Source organism: Gorilla gorilla, chromosome 2, assembly GCF_029281585.2.
Source record: "Gorilla gorilla gorilla isolate KB3781 chromosome 2, NHGRI_mGorGor1-v2.1_pri, whole genome shotgun sequence".
Classification (NCBI taxonomy): Eukaryota; Metazoa; Chordata; class Mammalia; order Primates; family Hominidae; genus Gorilla; species Gorilla gorilla.
This window is the reverse complement of record NC_086017.1, coordinates 60,693,573-60,715,428: the sequence shown is the minus strand read 5'-3', so window position 1 is coordinate 60,715,428 and position 21,856 is coordinate 60,693,573. Positions and strand designations below refer to the sequence as shown.

The following is a 21,856-nucleotide window of genomic DNA, read 5'->3' as shown; positions in this document are numbered from 1 at the left end:
TCTATACTTCAATAGCATTCAAGCTGAGAACCAAATCAAGAACTCAATCCCATTTACAACTGCCACAAAAATACAACACAACACAACACAACACAATACAATACAATACCTAGGAATACATTTAACCAAGGAGGTGACAGATCTCTACAAGAAAAACTACAAAACACTAATGAAAGTAATCATAGATGACACAAACAAATGGAAAAACATTCATTGCTAATTCAAAGATCTGTATCATTAAAATGACCATGCTGCCCAAAATAATCTACAGATTCAGAACAATTACTATCAAATTACCAATATCATTTTACACAGAATTAGAAAAAATAATTGAAAAAATTATTTTTAAAACCAAAAAAGCACCTGAATAGCCAAAGTAATCCAAAGCAAAAAGAACAAACCCAGGAGCATCACATAACCTAACTTCAAACTATACTACAAAGCTATAGTAGTGAAACAGCGTGGTAATGGTACAGAAATAGACACATTGATTAATGAAACATAGAAAAGCCAGAAATAAAGCCACATACCTACAATCAACTGATCTTTGACAAAGTTGAGAAAAGTAAACAACAGGAAGAGAACACCCTATTCAATAAATAGTGCTAGGAAAACTGGTTAGCCCTATGCAGACGAATGATACTGAATAGATCTCTCTCATCACTTACAAAAGTTAACTCAACACGGATTAACAACTTAAATTAAGACCTGAAACTATAGCAATCCTAGAAGAAAACATAGGAAAAGCCCAGCACAATGACTCACATCTGTAATCTCAGCACATTGGGAGGCCAAAACAAAGAGGACTGCTTGAGGTCAGGAGCTCAAGACCAGCCTGGGCAACACAGTGAAATGAGACCACAAAAAAAAAAAAAAAAAAAAAAAAAAACCTGGTGTGATGGTGCTCATCTGTAGTTCAAGCAACTCTGAAAGCTGAGGCAGAAGGATCACTTGAGCCCAGGAGTTCAAGGCTTCAATGAGTTATGATCACAATACTGTACTCCAGCCTGGATGACAGAGCAAGACCCTGTTCGCCAAAATAAAAAAAAAAAAGATGGGGGGAGGGGAGGGGAAAAAAGAAACAACTTCTACACACTAGCCTAGGCGAATAATTATAATAACTAAAACTTTGAGAGCAAATATGAAAAAAACAAAAATAGACAAATGGAGTTTAAACTAAATAGCTTCTACACAACAAAAGAAGCAATCAAGAGTCAACACACAATCTAAGAGTGGGAAAGAATATTTGCAAACTATGCATCTGACAAAGGACTACTATCTAGAATCTATAAGGAACTTAAATCAACAAGAAAATTACAAATATCCCCATTAAAAAGTGAGCAGAGGACATGAATAGACACGTCTCAAAAGAAGACACAGAAGCAGCCAACATACGTGAAAAAATGCTCAATGTAACTATTCATCAGGGAAAAGCAAATTAAAACCACAAAAAGATACCACCTCATACCAGTCAGAATGGCTATTATTAAAAAGTCAAATAATAACAGATGTTCTCAAGGACGCAGAGAAAAGGGAACACTTACAAACTTTTGGTGGGAATGTAAGTTAGTTCAGCCCCTGCGGAAAGCAATTTGGAGACTTCTCAAAAAAAAAAAAAAAAAATAGAACTACCATTCAACCCAGCAATCCCACGACTGGGTATCTACCTAAAGGAAAAGAAACTGTTTTATCGAAAAGATACCTGCACACATATGTCTATCACAGAACTAATCACAATAGCAAAGTCATGGAATCAACCTAAGTGTCCATCAACAGTGGACTGGATAAAGAACATGTGGTTATATATAATACATGAAATACTAAGCAGCCATAAAACAGAATGAAACCACGTTCTTTGCAGCAACATGGATGCAGCTGAGGCCATTATCTGAAATGAAATAACACAGAAACAGAAAAAAAAATACCACAAGTTCTCACTTATAAGTAGGAGCTAATCAATGAGTACACGTAACATGAAGATGGAAAACAGTGGACAATGGGGACTCCAAGAAGCAGGAAGGAGGGAGAGAGGCAAAAATTGAAAAACTACCTCTTGAGTACTATGTTCATTATTTGGATGATGGGTTTTCTAGAAGCCCAAACCCCATCCCTCATTACACAATATACCCATGTAACAAACCTGCACATGTATCCCTCCAAATCCATAATTTTAAAGAAAAAAAAAACAGTCAAAGGAAGAAAAATACTGTATGTTCTTACTCTTACGTGAGAGCTAAATAAGTGGATCTCGTGAAGAGACAGATTACAATGATGGTTACCAGAAGCTGGAAGGGAAGGGGGAGAAGGCAGTGAAGAGAAGTTGATTAATAGGTACTAAAATACAGTTAAAAGGAATAAGTTCTAGTATGTGATAGTACAGTAGGGAAATTACAGTTCATAATTTATTGTATATTTCAAAATAGCCAGAAGAGAAAAACTGTAATGTTTCCAACAGAAAAGAAATATGAATGTTTGAGGTGATGGGTATATCCAAATTACCCTGGTTTTGATCATTGCACATTGTATGCAAGTACCAAAACATCACATGTATCCCATAAATATGTACAACTATGATATATCAATTTTTTAAAAAAGAAATACTGTAAAGCCAGGAGACAATAAATTGATGTATTTAAATTTTCACCTAGAATTGTATATCCAATAAAAATATCTTTTAAAAATAAAAGTGAATAAACCCTAAGTCAGTAAAATGAATAGGATAAGAGCAGATACATGTTAAATAATATACAAAAAAATCAGAAAGTTAAAAGTTGATTTTTTAAAACATCAACAAAAGCAACAAAAACCTAGTTAGACTTGATCAAGAAAAAGAGAACACAAATTCCTAAAATCTGAAATAAATGAGGATTATCACTAAATACCTCACATGCATTAAAAAATAACAGTATGATTAATTAAAACAAATCCAAAAATGTAAAGTGGACAGATTTCTTAAAATATAAACTGACCAAAACCAACAGATGATAAGTTAGATAACCATAATAAAGACAAAACATAAGAAACCTCAACAATAAACAAAAAGTTTAAAATGACAAATTGGACTTCCTTGAAGTTAATATCTACTCCTCAAAACACAACATTAAGAAAACAAAAACGCAGGCTACATATATTGAAAGAAGGACTAGTATTTAGAATGAAGAATTCAGAAAATGGCAGATTAGAGGCTTCTAGCATGCCTTAGCCATTTGGAAACAGCAAGATCATGCATAAAGATCAACTCTCTGAGCTTTAATTCAAGAAGGAAAATACAAATCCACCAGAATTGTGAAGAAACCTCAGATCCCAGGGAGGAAAATACTAGCAAACAACTCCTGTGACAGTGTCCAGCTGATAAAAGTGAGTGAAGCCCTAGTACGTGCAAGAGGCAGAGAAATCTCCCTCTGTAACTTACCTTTCCACTGGGGATCTAAGCAAGCCAGGCCAAGGGAAAGTACTCTGTTTCTCCCAAGCACTGGAGTTAAATTGGGGAGAGTCTTGGAGATGCTGTGAGAAAAAGACACCAGGAAAAGATGCATACAGTTTTCCAGGCCCAGGCCCAAGAGCAGAATGTCGTTTTTAATCCAGGTGCATACAAAGCCATTCTTTGGCAATCTGGCAGCATGACCATCTAGGCATTTTAGTCTTGAACCAGAGATCAGAGTACCTGTTCTGAAGTAGGGTAGAGGCCTCCACAGACAGAACTGTGGAAAGCACATTAGCAATAGGTACTTGAAGTGTGCTCTACCCTGTCACAAGCCTGTGGTGGGAGAACTGCTACAACTGCAGTTTCTCCGGGGCAATGAGACAGGCAGCCAGGGCCAGCTCGGTGACCTGGAACCATTCTGCATGTGCCATTGCTGGATGCCCCAGCCTGCTTCCCTGAGATCAATATGCAGCAGGGTCCTCTCCATTCCACTCTCAGGCAGAAATTCAGGCATATGGGGCATCCGCTTGCCTACACCAGCAGCCTGTGCCATCCCATCCTTTATGGACATTGACCATGGTGCAGCCAGACCTTCTCCACTCCACGCCCAGGAGGATCTCCAGGCATTTGGAGTTCTAGCTCATCTGGATCAGCCACCTGAACTGCCCCACCCTTACTGCGCAGAGATCCTGGTGCAGGGAAGCCCTCTCTGCTACACCCAAGCAGATCTCCAGGCATTCAGAGCACCTGCTTGCCTGGTTTGGCAGCCTGAGTTGCCCCACCCCTCTTGTGCATAAATCCTGGTGCAAAGGGGCCCTTCCCTGCTACATGCCCAGGCAGATCTCCAGGCATCTAGAGTACTCAATCTCCTGGATTAGGAGTTTAGGCCACCCTCAACCCCACCATTCATGTGCAGAGAATTTGGGGCCAAGGAGGTTTCCCATCTCCACACCTAGGCACTCTTCTGAGTGCTCGGTGGCCACCCACTATATTCTCCCTCAGTGCTGGTGCTTGTGCCAGCACTAGAGGACCTGTAGGCAGACCTGCATGGTCCACCCTACCCATCATGGACCCCACTTCCCTGGGACTGAGCAGGGAGCTCAGACCACTGTGTATTTCATGAATCAGTCTACTGCCTGAAGCAAGAGAGACTTCTGCCAGTAAACAAGGATCAAGTACATACTCAGCCCCATTGGTCACAGGTGGCTCTTACCTATAAGTGCCATCTATTGGCTTGTAGGTTGAACTGTACAGCTGAATATAAAACCTGCCAAAGTGTGTGCATAGGACTACAGAAGCAAAGCCAAAAGTCCCTACCCAGCATTCTCTACTATTGCACATCCTGAGGAGGAGAGGGAAAACAAACAAAACAATATCATAGGGAAAGAAAGAAAAAGAAAAAATCCTATTCACACAAAAATAATTTTTAAAATTAGAAGTGCCAGTGTCTCCAGATGAGAAAGAACCAGGGCAAGAATTCTGGCACCATGAAAAATACGAATATAGTGACACCATCAAAGAATTGCACAACCTCTCCAACAATGGTCCCTAACCAAAATGGAGACTCAGAAATGACAGATAAAGAATTCAAAGCATGGACTGTAAGGAAGCTCAACAAGATCCAAAATGAGGTTAAAAATCAACACAAAGAAACTTTTTTTTTGAGATGGAATCTCACTCTGTCGCCCAGGCTGGAGTGCAGTGGCACAATCTTGGCTCACTGAAATCTCTGCCTCCTGGGTTCAAGTGATCCTCCTGCCTCAGCCCCCCTAGTGGCTGGGACTACAGGCACGTGCCACCATGCCCGACTAATTTCTGTTTTGCCATGTTGGCCAAGCTGGTCTCAAACTCCTGAGCTCAGGTGATCCACCCGCCTTGGCCTCCCAAACTGCTGGGATTACAGGTGTGAGCCACCACGCCCAGCCAACACAAAGAAACTTCTAAAGCAATCCAAGCAATGACGGAAGAGATAAACATCTTAAAAGGAAATCAATCAGAGCTTCTAGAATTCAAAACTCAAAGAATTTCAAAATACAATTGAAAGCTTTATCGGTAGACTGAACCAAGCAGAAGAAAGAACGTCAGAGCTTAAATATTGGTTTTTTAAAGACGAGGTTTCGCTATGTTGCCCAGGCTGGTCTCAAAGTCCTATGCTCGAGTGATCCCACCACCTCAGACTCCCAAAGTGCTGAGATTACAGGCATGAGTCACCTTGCCTAGCTGACAAGTATGCTTTTAATTGTATCCTTCTGGAATTTGTTTTTCTGCAAGCTGTGAAAAAGGCATCTAATTTTTACATTTTCCAAAAGTGTATCTGATTTTCTCAATAGCATTTACTCTGATTTTGAATATTCTAGTCTTCATTGATATTCTTTATCAATTCCTGTGCCTGTTTAATTACTGTATCCCAGGCATGCTGGCATGTGCCTGTAGTCCCAGCTACTCAGGACGTTGAGGTGGGAGATCACTAAGGCCTAGGAGGTCAAGGCTACAGTGAGCTGTGATCATGCCATCACACTCCAACCTGGGTGACAGACAGAGACCCTGTCTCAAAATAATAAATAAATAAATAAAGCAAATGTATACATATTTGCTGCCATATATATATATATATATATGTATGTGTGTGTGTGTGTGTGTGTGTGTATGTGTGTGTGTGTGTATATGTGTATGTGTGCGTGTGGGTGTGTGTGTATATATGTATGTTTTTTTGCCAGGCATGGTGGCTCCCACCTGTAATCCCAGCACTTTGGGAGGCTGAGGAAGGAAGATTGCTCGAGCCCAGGAATTCGAAACCAGCTCTAGTAATGTGGCAAGACCCTGTCTCTACAAAAAATTAAAAACTTAGCCAGGCATGACGGCATGTGCCTGTGGTCCCAGCTTCTCAGGAGCCTAAAGTGGAGGGGCCGCTTGAGCTTGGGAGGTCAAAGCTGCAGTGAACCATGATCACACCACTGTACTCTAGCCTGGGTGACAGAGCAAGACCCCATCTCAAGAAAAGAAAAAAAAAAGTTTTTTGAGCTCATCCAGACAAAAATAAAGAAAAAAGAACTTTTTAAAAATGAACAAAGTTTTCAACAAATATGGGATTATGTAAAGCAAACAAATCTATAAATTACTGGCATTCCTAAGAAAGAAGGAGAAAAGGTAAACAATCTGGAAAACACATTTGAGGAAATAATTAAAGAAAATTTCCCTAATCTTACTAGCAAGGAAGACATCTAGACACAAGAACTCTAGGGAACACCTGTGAGGTGCTATACAGAATGAAAATTACCAAGGCATACAGTCCATAAGACTGAACAAGGTCAATGCTAAAGAAAAAATCTGGAAGGAAGCTAGGGTAAAACATCAGACTGCATACAATGGGGAACCCCATCAAGATAACAGTGGACTTCTCAACAGAAAACTTACAAACAGGAGAGATTGGGGGCCTATTTTAGGCATTCTTAAAGAAAGAAATTCCAACCAAGAATTTCATATCCTGCCAACTAAGCTTCATTAGCAAAGGGGAACCAAAATCTTTCCCAGACAAGCACGCACTAAGGAAATTTGTTACCGCTAGTCCAGGCTTACAGGAGATCCTTAAGAGTTCTAAACATGGAAACAAAAAGAGCGATACCTGCTGTCACACAACCACACTTAAGTATATAGCCTATAAAGCAACTACACATTAGAAACTAAAAAGCAGCCAGCTAACAACTTCACGATAGGATCAAAACATCGCATATCAGTATTAATGTTGAATGTAAATAGTCTAAACACTCAACCTAAAAGGCAAAGAGTAGCACGTTGAACAACAACAACAAAAAGACCCATCTGTCTGCCATCTTCAGGAGATCCATCTCAGATGTGACAACACCCATAGGCTCAAGGTAAAGGGCTGAAGACAGATCTACTATGCAAATAAAAAACAAAAAAGATCAGGGGTTACTATTCTTATAAATAAAAGAGACTTTAACCAACAACAATAAAAAAAAGGACAAAGAAGAGCATGATATAATGATGAAGAGTTGAATTCAACAAGACTTAACTATCCTAAATACATACACACCCAACAATGGAACACACAGATTCCTAAAATAAGTACCTCTAGACCTACGAAAAGACTTAGACAACCTCACAATAACTGTGGGGGATTTTTTTTTTTTTTTTTGAAATGGAGCCTCGTTCTGTCACCCAGGCTGGAGTGCAGTGGCACAATCTCGGCTCACTGCAACCTCTGCCTCTGGGTTCAAGCAATTCTCCTGCCTCAGCCTCCTGAGTAATTGGGACTACAGGTATACACTACCATGCCTGGCTGATTTTTGTGTTTTTACTAGAGATGGGGTTTTACCATGTTGGCCAGGCTAGTCTTGAACTCCTGGCCACAAATGATCTGCCCACCTCAGCCTCCCAAAGTGCTAGAATTACAGACATAAGCCACTGCACTTGGCCATAGTGGGGGATTTCAATATCCCACTGACAGCATTAGATCACTGAGACAGAAAACTAACAAATAACATCTGGATTTAAACTCAACACTTGACTAGTTAGACCTAACAGACATGTACAGAATACTCCACCCATCAACCACGGGACATTCTCAAATTTTTCTCATCTACAGAAGAGAATGGAATCAGAACATATTTCAAGATTGACCACATGCTCAACCATAAAGCAAATTTCAGTAAATTCAAAAAAATGGAAGTCATACCAACTATACTCTCAGGTCACAATGGAATAAAAACAGGAATGAATACCAAGAAGATTGCTCAAAACCACATAATTACATGGAAATTTAAAAACTTGCTCCTGAATGAATGTTGGGTAAACAACAAAATTAAGGCAGAAATCAAAAAACTCTTTAAAATAAATGAGAACAGACACAACATACCAAAACCTCTGGTATGAAGCAAAAGCAGAGTTAATAGGCAAGTTTATAATGCTAAACACCTACCTCAAAAAGTTAGAAAAAAAATTAGCAACTACACCTGAAGGAACTAGAAAAAACAAGAACAAAGTAACCCCAAAGATAGCAGAAGAAAACAAATAACTAAAATCAGAGCAGAAGTGAACAAAATTGAGAACCCAAAATCCACACAAAGAATCAACAGGATTGATGGACTGCTAGGTAGATTAAGAAAGAAAAAAGAGAAAAGATCCAAATATGTACAATCAGAAATGACAAAGGTGACATTATAGCCAATCCCACACAAATACGAAAGATCCTCAAACACCATTAGGAACACGTAGAAGATCTACAGCAAACTGGAAACTAGAAAATCTAGAGGAAATGGATAAATTACTGAAAACACACAAGATCCCAAGATTGAATCAGGAAGAAATTGAAACCCTGAACAGACCAATATCAAGTTCAAAAATTGAATCAGTAATAAAAAAACCTATCAACCAAAGCAAGTCCTGGACCAGACAGATTCACAGCCAAACTCTATCAGATGTACAAAGAAGAGCTGCCACCAATCTTACTGAAACTATTCCAAAACATCAAGGAAGAGGGACCCTTCCTTAACTCATTCTACTAAACCAATATCATCCTAGCACCAAAATCTTTCAAAGACACAACAAAAAGAGAAAACTATAGGCCGATAACCCTGAACACAGACCAAAATCCTCAGCAAAATACTAGTAACCTGAATCCAGCAGCACATCAAAAGATAATTCATCACAGACTGTTGCCCCAACACCTTTTCCCCTTTGCTGATTTTTCTTTCTATTTTTTCACTGTAATAATTCATAACTGTGAGTACAACTATATGCCCCTATTCAGTACTCATTCTACTCCACAGTACCTGAAACCATTAATTACCCCTGTTTTTAAAAAATGTTCTCCTTGGCCAACTATGACCTCCATTAGTCTTTTTTTGCCAGTTCCTCTTTCTCTGTCCTCCAAAGTGTTGGCAGTCTTTACAGTCTCATTTGCAGTGCTATTCTTTAATAGTAAAAGACGATAGTGCAAAAGAATTATCACGTTCTTATGTGCTAGGCATTGCAATAAGGGCTTCATATCAACTCATTGATTCCTCATTACAATTCCATGAGATAAGTAATAACCCATTTCAAATACAGACAAAATTAGACAACAGTATAATGAATCTCCACAAATCCATCACTCAGCTTCAACAATTATCAACATTTTGCCAATCTTGACTCATCAATCTACATACATATTACCCATTATAGTATTTTTAGAGAAAATTTCAGAAATTATCCACAAATACTTCAATATTTACCTTAAATATTCAAGGAGGTTCAATCGCTTGAACCTCTGCCTCCCGAGTTCAAGCGATTCTCTTGACAGTAAATACCTTCAATATTTACCTTTTGTTTTTCTGATAAACCCTATTTTATAGTTATACTGTATGACAGTAATGGATCCACATCTCTGTTGAATGACAGATTCCCTGTTGCCAAAGTGTAAATTCCTTAGATTTCTTTGGCATATGACTCTAAATATATAGGTCCAATCTACCTTTCCTGCCTTACCATCCATCACTCTCTCCTGCACTATGCCTTACCCAGCTTAAAACATTTACTATTCCATGAATATGTCTTGCAATTTTTTGCTGTGCAAAACATTCCATAAGGCCCTGTTCCTATCTCACAGAATACTACGCATTCTGTTCACAATTATTGATAAAAGCTGATCCTGAAATCACAAAATGGAAGTAAATATAAACTGTACTGAATTTCATTATTCCTCTTGAGCATATATTTTATAAAAAGCACAAAAATAAAATCAAGTATCTGTTGTCCTTTTTTCTCAATTTTATGTCTTATTCTTTAATTCTTCATGTATGCTCTTAAGTTTTTTTGTTTGGTTGGTTTTTTTTTGAGACAGAGTCTCCCTTTGTTGTCCACGAGATCTCGGCTCACTGCAACCCCCATCTCCTGAGTTCAAGCGATTCTCCTGCCTCAGCCTCCCGAGTAGCCAGGATTACAGGAGTGCACCACCAAGCCAGGCTAATTTTTGTACTTTTAGTAGAGAGAGCATTTCTCCATGTTGGCCAGGCTGATCTCGAACTCCTGGCCTCAAGTGAGCCATCTGCCTGGGCCTCCCAAAGTGCTGGGATTATAGGCAAGAGCTACCGTGCCTGGCCAGAAAGTTAATATTTTGATGACTCTAACAAATACATAACATGGCATTTTGGCAATGGAACCGAACACTATGTCTCAAAACCTTGCTTTGGTCTCTAAAATTATAAAACTAAAGTAAGCTCTACTGTAGAAGTGTATGCAGAAAAAACAAAGTCCTCAAAAAATGAAAAGACAATAAAGTATCATTCTGAAAATCATCTAGCATAAAATTTAGTTATACTTCCTGCCTATCATGCTTCTCTTAAACTGCAAAATTTTAGTATGTAGTCATAACAGAAAGGGTATTTTATAATCACCCCAGTTTCTCCTTCTAAATGTTTTACTACAAAATAATACAGGGAACAGAAAGATTAAGCTTTGCAAATTTTGAAAAACTTTTATAGGAAGAACTGTTTCATCATTTACTTATATATCTAAGTGCTGGCCAGGCACGGTGGCTCATGTCTGTAATCCCAGCACTTTGGGAGGCTGAGGCAGAAGCATCGATTGAGCTCCAGAGTTTGAGACCAGCCTGGGCAACATAGAGATATCCCATCTCTACAAAAAGTGGAAAAAAAAAATTAGCCGGGTGTGGTGCTATGTACCTGCAGTCCCAGCTACTCAGGAGGCTGAGGGAGGACGGTAGCCTAAGCCCACGAGTTTGAGACTATAGTGAGCTATAATCATGCCACTGGACTCCAGCCTGGATGACAGAGTGAGACTCAATCTCGTTCATTCACTCACAAATAAATAAATAAATAAATATATTCACTGTCTAGTTCAGATATTATTTTATTTGAGCTATTTTGTGTTTTACTTATTAGTATAAATCATAAATGACTAAAGACAAACTTTAATAAGTCATCTTTATTTTTTCCTTTAACCACTAATATCTATGAAAAACCTATAGAAAATTTTACTTATTATGACTGAAATAAGATCACTTCTTAGCCTTTTGGCTAAGATCAAGTGTAGTAGGACCATAATATTAGCACAAATAAAGGACATACAGAAATGCATTTATTTTTGTATCATTTTAAGGATGTGGTATCCCTAAATGATTATATTTTACAAACACTAAATAACTGGTTCCATAAAATATCACTGATGCAGGATGAAATTCAGTTAGTAATACTGTCTTTCCATATTTTTTTAAGTTTAAGAATACAGATACAAGCTATTAAGAGATATATAGATACATGTTGCTAATAAATGCTGTAATAACCTAAGATTCTAGAATAGAGATATTACCAAAATATACAATCTCTGAATACCACATTAGCCCCCAAAATAATGAAATTAAAGGAGTCTGATGAGATAAAATGAGCTCTAACATTCTTTGGAGTAGTGTGAGTTAGGTTCCTCATTTTGTACAGCTTGTCAAAAACACTGCTAAGAGTAATCACAAAATGGCCTCTCCCACAGAATCCAAAAACTGTTTTTTGTAGGAAAGAGAATTAAGAACTAAGTATGAGGTTCCAGGTTCTTTTCCTTAACTCTAAAATAAAACTCTAATTACTTGCTGGATAAACCATGTGAAGCCACATGAAAATAGAGAAACCCCGAGACTACATAGAGAAGTCTGGTTATCTTGGTGGCCTAGCTGAAGACAGTCTTCCAGCCAACCCTGCCAAGATGCCAGACATACAAGTAAACTCTCTTGGACATTCCTACCAGAATGTCTTGGACACTGACCCCACAGCTGACTGTTGCCACAGGTAACCTCACACATCCCAGAATAACTGGCTACCCAGCTGACCCAGTCAAGCCACAAAAGCATAAGAGATAAAATGTTTATTAGTTTAGTCCACAAATTTGGAGTACTTCATTGTGTAGGAAGATATAATCAAAACAGTTATGTTTAATATTTTAAGGGTACCATCATTCCTGTCTCAATAATGTTTTCAAGCCACAAACTTTGCATCAATTTCATACTTTAACCACAAACATACAATAATTTTAATGAGCACAGTCCACGCGCTGATCCTCAAACACTAGTATTGGAAATAAGATAGTGGGAGGTGGCCAAGACCACAAATATTACTAAAATAAATAAACAGCACGCAATATCACAAATTACAACTATTCATTTATAAGATTCCTCATTTATTCCAGTTCTAACTTTTCAACAATTTTAAATCAAAATTTAAAAAATAAACCACAAGTAGAAACTATTCCCACGTAAGCATTCATGAATGTATTTCAAAATTAGAAATATAAGAAAAATTACCTATAAGCAGTGGTTCTCAACCAGGGGTCATTTTGTCCCCAAGACAAATTCAGCAATGTCTGAAGTCCTCTTTTGTTGTCACACTAAGGGACAGAGGGTTGCTGGCATCTAGTAGGTAGAAGCCATATACTCTGCTAAACATCTCACATTGCACAAGACTGTCTCCCACAATAAAGAATTATCTGGCCCAAAATGCCAACAGTGCCAAGAATGAGAAACCACAGCTATGAGGCATTAAAATGTAAAGATACTGTTTCCTTATAATCATTACCTTAAAACTAATAAAACTGAATGATTCTACTGGCAAAACTGATTATTAGAACTCTAAACAATTTTCTTTTTGAATGAAAAAAGTGATAATTTTGGTATTTTTCTATACAAACAAAAACATACTGCATCAAATATTAAGCTACAGAAACATACAAGAAAAGCTGATAATATTAATTACATGAAAAAATATGCAGAAAGAAGTGTTTGCAAATACATTATTGGGAAAGATTATTTCTAACTGTATTATAACTGCTAATTAAACTATGTTTCATTAATATTAATTGTAATAAACATAAAATCTAGTACATAAAATTAGTATTCTACACTAATAACTTGTTTAAATTCATATTTCAATAAATTATGATTAGAGAAATATCTAATTGGATTATTTGAAAATATTTTCCATTGTGCTTTTAGAAACAATTCATCTAATTATATGGTTCCACAGGACTAGGCCTGTGAATAAGTCAATGTACTTTTTGTCAAATACCTTAAAGAAAAAAATATTTAAAAGCCTGAATAGGCTTTTTCAAGATAAGCTTTGCAGCTATGATATTTGCATTTCCTGTCCTTTCAGAAGAAACACTTCAATATGCTGAGACAGAGAAGAGTTTGCTACAGTTTTGTAAAGGAAAGAATCATTGTGGCTACCGTAAAAGATTAAAAGATGAACCACTAAGAGTTGTTACATCAAACAAACACACAAGGTAGTTCCTTCCTACATTAGAAAAGGTAACAATAAACTTTTCATTACCTTCACATTTGGCTTCTTTGTTGAAACTCCTCTGTACCAACCTAAAACAAAGCATAAGAGAATATTAAAATCACAATGTCATGTTCAATAAGAGACACAATAGTATTTTTTGAAAAAAATAGATAAATGCACATCTTTCCTTAAAACACCCACTGTGGTTTTATTAGGATCTAGAGTTGTCATAGCAGCTTACTCCAAAAGGAAGAGTCATATGGTGAATAAAACATTTCTAATTTTCATTACAAGGCATAAAGCCCTTTCAACTGAGTAAAATGCAATTAGAAAAGACTTCAGAAGACATGTAATTCAACAGCACAAAAATTCCTACATAAAGGTGTTGGGGCAGAGAAATGCTAAAATTGTATCACTTTTTTCATGGCAGATAGGGAGTATAGCCCAGACTTTCTGTTTTGCAGTCTCATTCAATCTCCCATACAGTATACTACACTACTCTCATTTCTTTGCCTTCCAGCTGCTAAAGTCAACATCCTTGCTAGTGCAGATCACCTTCTTGATTTATTTCCTTTCAGCATTCACATTCAGCAATACTAATAAAAGTTTCAATTACACAACAAAAAACAATTTTCAGAAAAAGAAAATTTTACTGCCAACTCTTCTCAATTTCAATATATTATTTTCAGAGGTTTGCTATAGTTTCTTTATTTGGGTTTAAAAGGAAGCAGCTCCAATGGGTAGGAGAGGAAGCCAAGAGTTGTATTTAAAGAAGGAAGATAAAGAAGAGATTGCTGACGATAGCTAAATTAATTGAGAGGTTATCATTGAGAGTTTGTCCTACATATTAACTTTTAAAATAACAAAGCTATGAAAAAAAAGAATCAACTTTTTTCACCTGAAAACATAACAAACAACAAAAGAGATGAGCCTTGCTCCTACTTAGAACAATAGCTGAAAAAATAAATTTCATTAACTCATTTTATATCTTGAGTCTCATTTCTCCATTTATTTTTGAAAAATGGTGATAACTTACCAATGTGACACTTTACAGTATTTTAAGAAACGTAACAGAAAATGACATCATGAGGTGTGGCAGAGTAAGTCTCTTCAAAGAGCCTCTCCTCCATAAAAGCAATCAGAACACTATGAAGCTAAAGTAATCAAGACAGTATGATATTGGTGAAAGATTAGGCAAACAGAGAACTGAATAGAGAATCCAGAAATAGACCCACATAAATACAATCAACTGATCTTTGACAAGGGAGCAAAAGCAATAAAATGGAAAAAAAAGTTTTCAACAAATGGTGCTGGAACAACTGGACATCCATATGCAAAGAAAATGAATCTACATATAGATCTTACTCTAGTCACAAAAATAAACTCAAAATGGATCATAGACCTTAACGTAAAATGCAAAACTATAAAACTCCAACAACACAGGAGAAAATCTAAGTAACCTTGAGTACAGCAATGACTTTTTAACTACAACACCAAAAGCATGATCCATGAAAGAAATAATTGATACACAGAGCTTCATTAAAATTAAAAACTCCTCTGTGAAAGGCATTGTTAAGAGAATAAAATGACAAGCCACAAACTGGGAGAAAATACTTACAAAAGACATATCTGATAAAGGAATGTTATCCAAAATATACAAAGAACTCTTAAAACTCAATAAGAAAATAAACAGCCCAGCCAGGCGCAGTGGCTCACACCTGTAATCCCAGCACTTTGGGAGGCTGAGGTGGGTGGATCATGAGGTCAGGAGTTTGAGACTAGCCTGACCAACATGGTGAAACCCCATCTCTACTAAAAATACAAAAATTAGCCAGGCGTGGTGGCACACACCTGTAATCCCAGCTACTCAGGAGGCTGAGGCAGGAGAATCGCTTGAACCCAGGAGGCAGAGGTTGCAGTGAGCTGAGATGGTGCCACTGCTCTCCAGGCTGGGCAACAGAGTGATACTCCATCTCAAAAAAAGAAGAGGAGAGGAGAGGGGAGAGGAGGGGAGGGGAGGGGAGGGGAGAAAACAGCCCAATTAAAAAATATGCAAAACATCTAAACAGACACTTCACCAAAGAAGATACAGAGATGACAAATAAGAATATGAGAAGCTGCTCAATATCATTATGTGATTAAGCAATTGCAAATTAAAACAACAATGAGATACTACTGCATGCCTTATCACAATGGCCAAAATCCAGAACACTGTCCCGAACCAAATGCTGATGAAGATGTAAAGCAAAAGGAACTCTCATTCACTCTTGATGGAAATCCAAAATGGTACAAAGGCACTCTGGAAGACAGTTTGGCAGTTTCTAACAAAACTAAACATATTGTTACCATATGATTGAGCAATCCATTCCTTATATTTACCCAAATGAGTTGAAAACTTACATCCACACAAAAAAACTACAAATTGATGTTTACAGCAGCTTTATCATACTTTCTGCCAAAACTCAAAAGCATCTAAGATGTCACTCTTCAGCAGATGAGTGAATAAAACTGTGGCACATCCATTCAATGGAATGTTATTCAGAGACAAAAAGAAATGAGCTAACAAGCCATAAGACACTGAAGGAATCTTAAATGCATACTGTGGATACATTTAACACCATATAATGATAATGCAAATGTGACACCATGCTCTCTTGTAGTCAACCCTCCTCCCCAATCTCTTGCCCCAGCCCTGACAATCACTGATCTAAGTAGTTTCAAAACCACATTATCATCTCTAAGGGATGCCACCATTATCAGGTGCACATGAGAATTCTGCTCAGTGAACTTCAGCCATCATCTTTTCTTAAAACTGCAACTCTGCTACAAGCTTTGCCAAATGTATCCGTGCCATGACTAAGAAGAATTGAAGACAGTAAGGAAAAGAGAAAGGGAAGAACAACCCATTATTTTTGTTTCTTACATATGAACCAAAAAAGTTCATAAGCTCTCAAAGAAACAACTAAAATATCTCCCAAATCATTATGAATCAACAGGAAATATATGCTTTTAATGAACCAGTACAATGAAGTATCTTCCAAATGTCAATTTATCTACTGTCCAAGAACTCTGGAAAATCTACCTCTGCAATTATATTCTCCCCTTTCAGTTTTATCATTAATACCTTGACTTTACAAAATTTCAGAATACTAGCAAAGAAAGTGAAACTCCCCTTGATGTTCAGATTGTCTGAGTGTTCATCAATTTCAACGTCATCATATGCATTTAACTGAAGAACACATCAGAGTCTCATTTGGTGAGTAAAACATCTGCTGGTTTGATTACTACTAGGAACTTAAGGTTAAGGCAAAGTTTTATACTCTAATATTTTCAGATATAAATTTTTGTAGAAAATTAAAGAAAGGAAGGCATTCTTACAACACTCAAGTTTATAAAGACTTATGTCTAACTTTAACTTAAGTCAGAAAAATATAACTGAAATCTATAAAATGCTGTTGTATTGCCTCCAAAAGTTCTCTATTGGTCTTCTATCCCTTCTACCTATAAAAACCAGCTCTTCCCTTCCTCAGTAACTTGCTGCAACTCTCCAACTTCTAAGCTAGGGTCATGTTACTCACGGCATGATTGCAAGAAACACAGACTTTTTCCACTTTACCCAAATGAATGGAAATGAAAGAATTATTGGAAATGGTTTGGGTATTAACTTCAAATTCCAAAAGAAAAGTTTAACTTTTTGAGCCTTAGTTACTCCTCTGCTCTAAGCTCTCCAAAAGCATCCCAGATCAAAATAAAATTCAAAGTCTTTATTAGAGCCTCTGCTGATCTCAACTTCCACCACTCTCTCTGCTTCTCCCCATCCCATCCATCCACTGCAGCCATAATAGTCTCTCTGCAATTCCTTCAACTTACTAAGCAGGCTCCCGCCTCAGCACCTTTATACTTTTTGCACCATATTTCTGGACTGTTCTTCCCCTCCCCAAACCCCTACCACCCAGAGTATCTCAGGATTGCTTCCTCATTTCCATCTGTTCTCTGCCCAAATGTTATCTTCTCAGAAAGGCCATCTCCAATCATCCTATATAAATACACAGAAGAGAGAAGTTTTCCCGCACCTACTTCCCCACTAATATGGCCTGGCTCTCTGTCCCCATCCAAATCTCATCTTGAATTGTAATCTCAATTCTAATCCCCACATGCTGAGGGAGGGACCCAGTGGGAGGTAACTGAAACTGGGGGTGGTTACCCCCATGCTGTTCTCATAATAGTGAGTTCCCACAAGATCTGAAGGTTTTATAAGGAGCTTTCTCCCCTTTGTTCAGCACTTCTTTCATCTGCCACCATGTGAAGAAGGACGTGTTTGCTTCCCCTTCCACCATGACTGTAAGTTTCCTGAGGCCTCCCCAGTCATGCAGAACTGTGAGTCAATTAAATCTCTTTTCTTTATAAATTACCCAGTCTTGGGTATTTCTTCATAGCAGCATGAGAACAGACTAATACACTAAATTGGTACTGCAGAGTGTAGGGTGCTGCTATAAGGATACCCAAAAATGTGGAAGCAACTTTGGAACTGGATAACAGGCAGAGGATGAAACAGTTTGAAGGGCTCAGAAGAAGACAGGAAAATGTGGAAAAGTCTGGAACTTCCTAGAGACTGAGGGCTCAGAAGACAGAAAGATGTGGGAAAGTTTGGAACTTCCTAGAGACTTGTTAAATGATTTTGACCAAAATGCTGATAGTGATATTGACAATGAGGTGGTCTCAGATGGAGAAGGGGAACTTGTTGGGAATTGGAATAAAGGTGACTCTTGCTATAGTTTAGCAAAGAGACTGGTGGCATTTTGCCCCTGCCCTAGAGATCTGTGAAACTTTGAACTTGAAAGAAATGATTTAGGGTATCTGGCGGAAGACATTTCTAAAGAGCAAAGCATTTTCAAGAGGTGACATAGCATAAAAGTTTGGAAAATCTGCAGCCTGAATGTGGTAGAAAACAAAAACCCATTTTCTGGGGAGAAATTCAAGCCTGCTGAAGAAATTTGCATAAGTAACGAGGAACCAAATGTTAATCACCAAGACAATGAGGAAAGTGTCTCTGGGGCATGTCAGAGACCTTCGTGGCAGCCCCTCTCATCACAGGCCCAGACGCCAAGGAGGGAAAAATGGTTTCCTGGGCAAGGTCCAGGGCCCCACTGCTGTGTGCAGCCTAAGGACTTGGTGCCCTGTGTCCCAGCTTCTTCGGCTCCAGCCATGGCTAAAGGTATACTTCAGGCTGTTGCTTCAGAGGGTGAAAGGTACAGCTCAGGCTGCTGCTTCAGAGGGTGGAAGCTCCCTGCCTTGGCAGCTTCTACATGGTATTGGCCCTACACAGAAGACAAGAATTGAGGTTTAGGACCCTCCGCCTAGATTTTAGAGGACGTACGAAAATGCCTGGGTGTCCAGGCAGAAATCTGCTGCAGGGGCAGAGCCCTCATGGACAACCTCTGCTAGGGCAGTGCAGAAGGGAAAGGTTGGGTAAGAGCCCCCACATGGAGTCCCCCCTGCGGCACTGCTTAGTGGAGCTGTCAGAAGACAGCCACCGTCCTCCAGAATGGGATTCCCAGGAATTAGAAGTAATAGATCCCTCTCAAAATATAAGGCTCTTTTCTGTTTTGCATTGTTTTATCTGATGTTTTTTACTTTTGGGTGTATCAGAAATTCACATTATGAGAGAATTTTGCTGTGTAATAAGCAAAATATACTTTGGTAGGAAATATATTTTTAGCAATGGCTATTGGCAGTTACGGGGGGGGGATACTTGGCTCTTTGCATGTTTGGATAAGAGAAGCAAGCTCTTGGGCCACCTGGAAGGAATGAAGATATTCCTCTCCCACCACTGACAGATAAGATCTCATGGGGTTGGGCTAATCACAGAATGAGCTGATTGGCTTTGGGTTGCTTTGCAATGAAATGCACAGTAAAATCATTGCACTGTCTTGTTCCATAAGGTTTCTCTTTTGAGGATTCAGAATCTGCTACAAAAATGGAACCCTTAATTTTGGGTTTTGTTAATCTGTTTTGCCCTCCAGTTGTGCCTGCTTATTAGGCCCTAAAAACTGCATAAAGAGAAACCTAAAAACTGGCGAATAAAAAATCTTACAAGTACTGGTTCTTCTTCTGTCTGTGTATTTATATGTGTTCTATGTGGGATATGAGGCTTTAATACAGGCTGCCCTAAGGAATTTTGTCATCCATGAACAATTGTTGTCTTGTTTTGATCCTCTTCAAAAGATGGTTTATAGTCAGCTATATAACTTTGACAGGTGCTCTCGAATGGAAGTTTCTGATAAGTTTGAAGACTGTGATTTTAATTAATTGGTTTAAAGGTAATAAGCACTTATATCAAATATTTTGTCAGAAAAGTAAAAAGTGCAATGCCTTTTAGTTCATGTGACTTAAGTAATCTTTGGGAAATAAAAACAGTTTTGCATGCAAGGTGTGTAAAGAAAGTGACAGGTGATTTGGTAAAAGATTATAAAAAGGCATGTGAATGTGAGGTGATTTTGCCTAGATTAAAGGGTTAAATAATTGTTTTAAGTTAGACAGGATATAGCTGAAGGTTTGTGCAAGTTGTGAAACATTTGTGAAAAATTAATCTTGTAAAAAAAGTCTGTGTGTGAACAATGGAATAAAAGTACAACAGGGTTTTCTCAGAGCACTAATCTGCCTCCTGTAACAAAAATTTTAAATGGTTATAAAAAAGGTTTATGAGAATCTACCTTATGGTCAAAGTGATTAAGACTGAACAGAATTGTCTATAAGGTTTTAAGAATTGGGTGTGACATTAATAGTACACTAATGCAATAATGAAATATGGCTTTCTGGCTTGAACAAGATTTTCATGTTACATTTAATAAAAAGAAGGATTTTTGTTTGCCCCTTTTGAATAACCACAGGAAAAAGAAGGGAAAGAAAAAAGACACTTTGGAAAGCTAAGTCTTCCCTCTTAGTTTTTGCCTTTTTTAAATGTTTGAGTTACCATTTTGGCTAAATGAATGACTTATAGTGACATGGAACTCTATTTTCTAATATGAAGTGTCTAAAAACTTTGATATTTGACAAACTTTCCAAAATCAAATTATAAAGTATGACTTTCTCTGACTTAATTAATATTTTAGCTATTAGGTCACCTAAGGTCCAAAAATGACATATTTGGCTTATTTGGTATACAAATCATACAGGAAGCACTGTCAAATATGAAATGGTGTTTGGCTTTCTTTGGGCTGTATTTCTGTAAATATTATTGGTATGTGTTCTAAAATTATGAAAAACTCCTATAATTCTGATATGATTTAGTGTGTGTTATTAATAATTATAACTTGTTATGTAAAATTGTTGTATGCCACAGAAGTAACTAAAATTAATAGTCAATTGTGGCTTTAATAGGGGCTTCCCTAAACAATTTGGTCATCCACAAACAATTGTTTTCTTGTTTAGATCCTCTTCAAAAACAATTATTTTCTTGTTTTGATCCCTTGAAAAAAACCTCTTCAAGGTTTAAAATCAGCTATAGAACTTTGACAGGTGCTCTTGAATGCAGGTTTCTGGTAAGTTTGGAGATTGTGACATCAGAATGCAGGAAAAACTTTCAGGACTCTCCTGGAGAGCTGAAATGTTCATGAATATCAAGCAGAAGAGGAGTTAACTGCATGGATTAAACTAATAAAAGTTCAAAGCAATCTTTTTGACTTTGCTTAAAATGTTGCTGATCCCTTGTTTTGTTTTACAGAGTCCAGAAAACTTTTCTTTTGAGCTACTTACAGCTTTTAACAATTAAGTGAAGTATACTCCTGTGAAAAAAATTTGGAGCATATTTGTCTCTCTCTACCTGATTTCTCCAGAATTTGGAAACTATTTGTGAGTATTCTTAATTTATGGCAATACAGTTATTTGCATAAGTGCAGTAAGAATGTTCTCTTTTGCAACAGGACACAATTGGAGAAATTGGTTATTTTACCAAGGTTTTTGACTGGAATGGTGTGATTTCCTTTAAGGAATCAAACTTGACGTGTAGAGCAATAAAAGCCTCATGGGAAAACTGACCTCATACCTTGTCTACACAGTCCCTGTACAAGATTCTGGACCTGTGGTAAGTTAAGAATGTCAATTCCTGAAAGGCCCAGGGGCCTCAAATAGTCTTGAGACCTCAAGAGGA

At 37.6% G+C, this 21,856-nt stretch overlaps 1 protein-coding gene and 1 pseudogene across 6 annotated transcripts in view; one reads left to right on the top strand and one right to left on the bottom strand.

Moving 5' to 3' along the window:
• DOCK3 (dedicator of cytokinesis 3) overlaps positions 1-21,856 on the bottom strand; it is a 699,272-nt gene that overhangs the window by 520,711 nt on the left and 156,705 nt on the right. For all 6 annotated transcript variants that reach the window (XM_031009748.3, XM_031009752.3, XM_031009749.3 and 3 more), the window contains exon 3: positions 13,756-13,796. In XM_031009748.3, the coding sequence (XP_030865608.3) occupies positions 13,756-13,796 (41 nt within the window). The remainder of the gene's footprint in view (positions 1-13,755; positions 13,797-21,856) is intronic.
• Positions 11,441-11,569, top strand: LOC115934265 (uncharacterized; annotated as a pseudogene).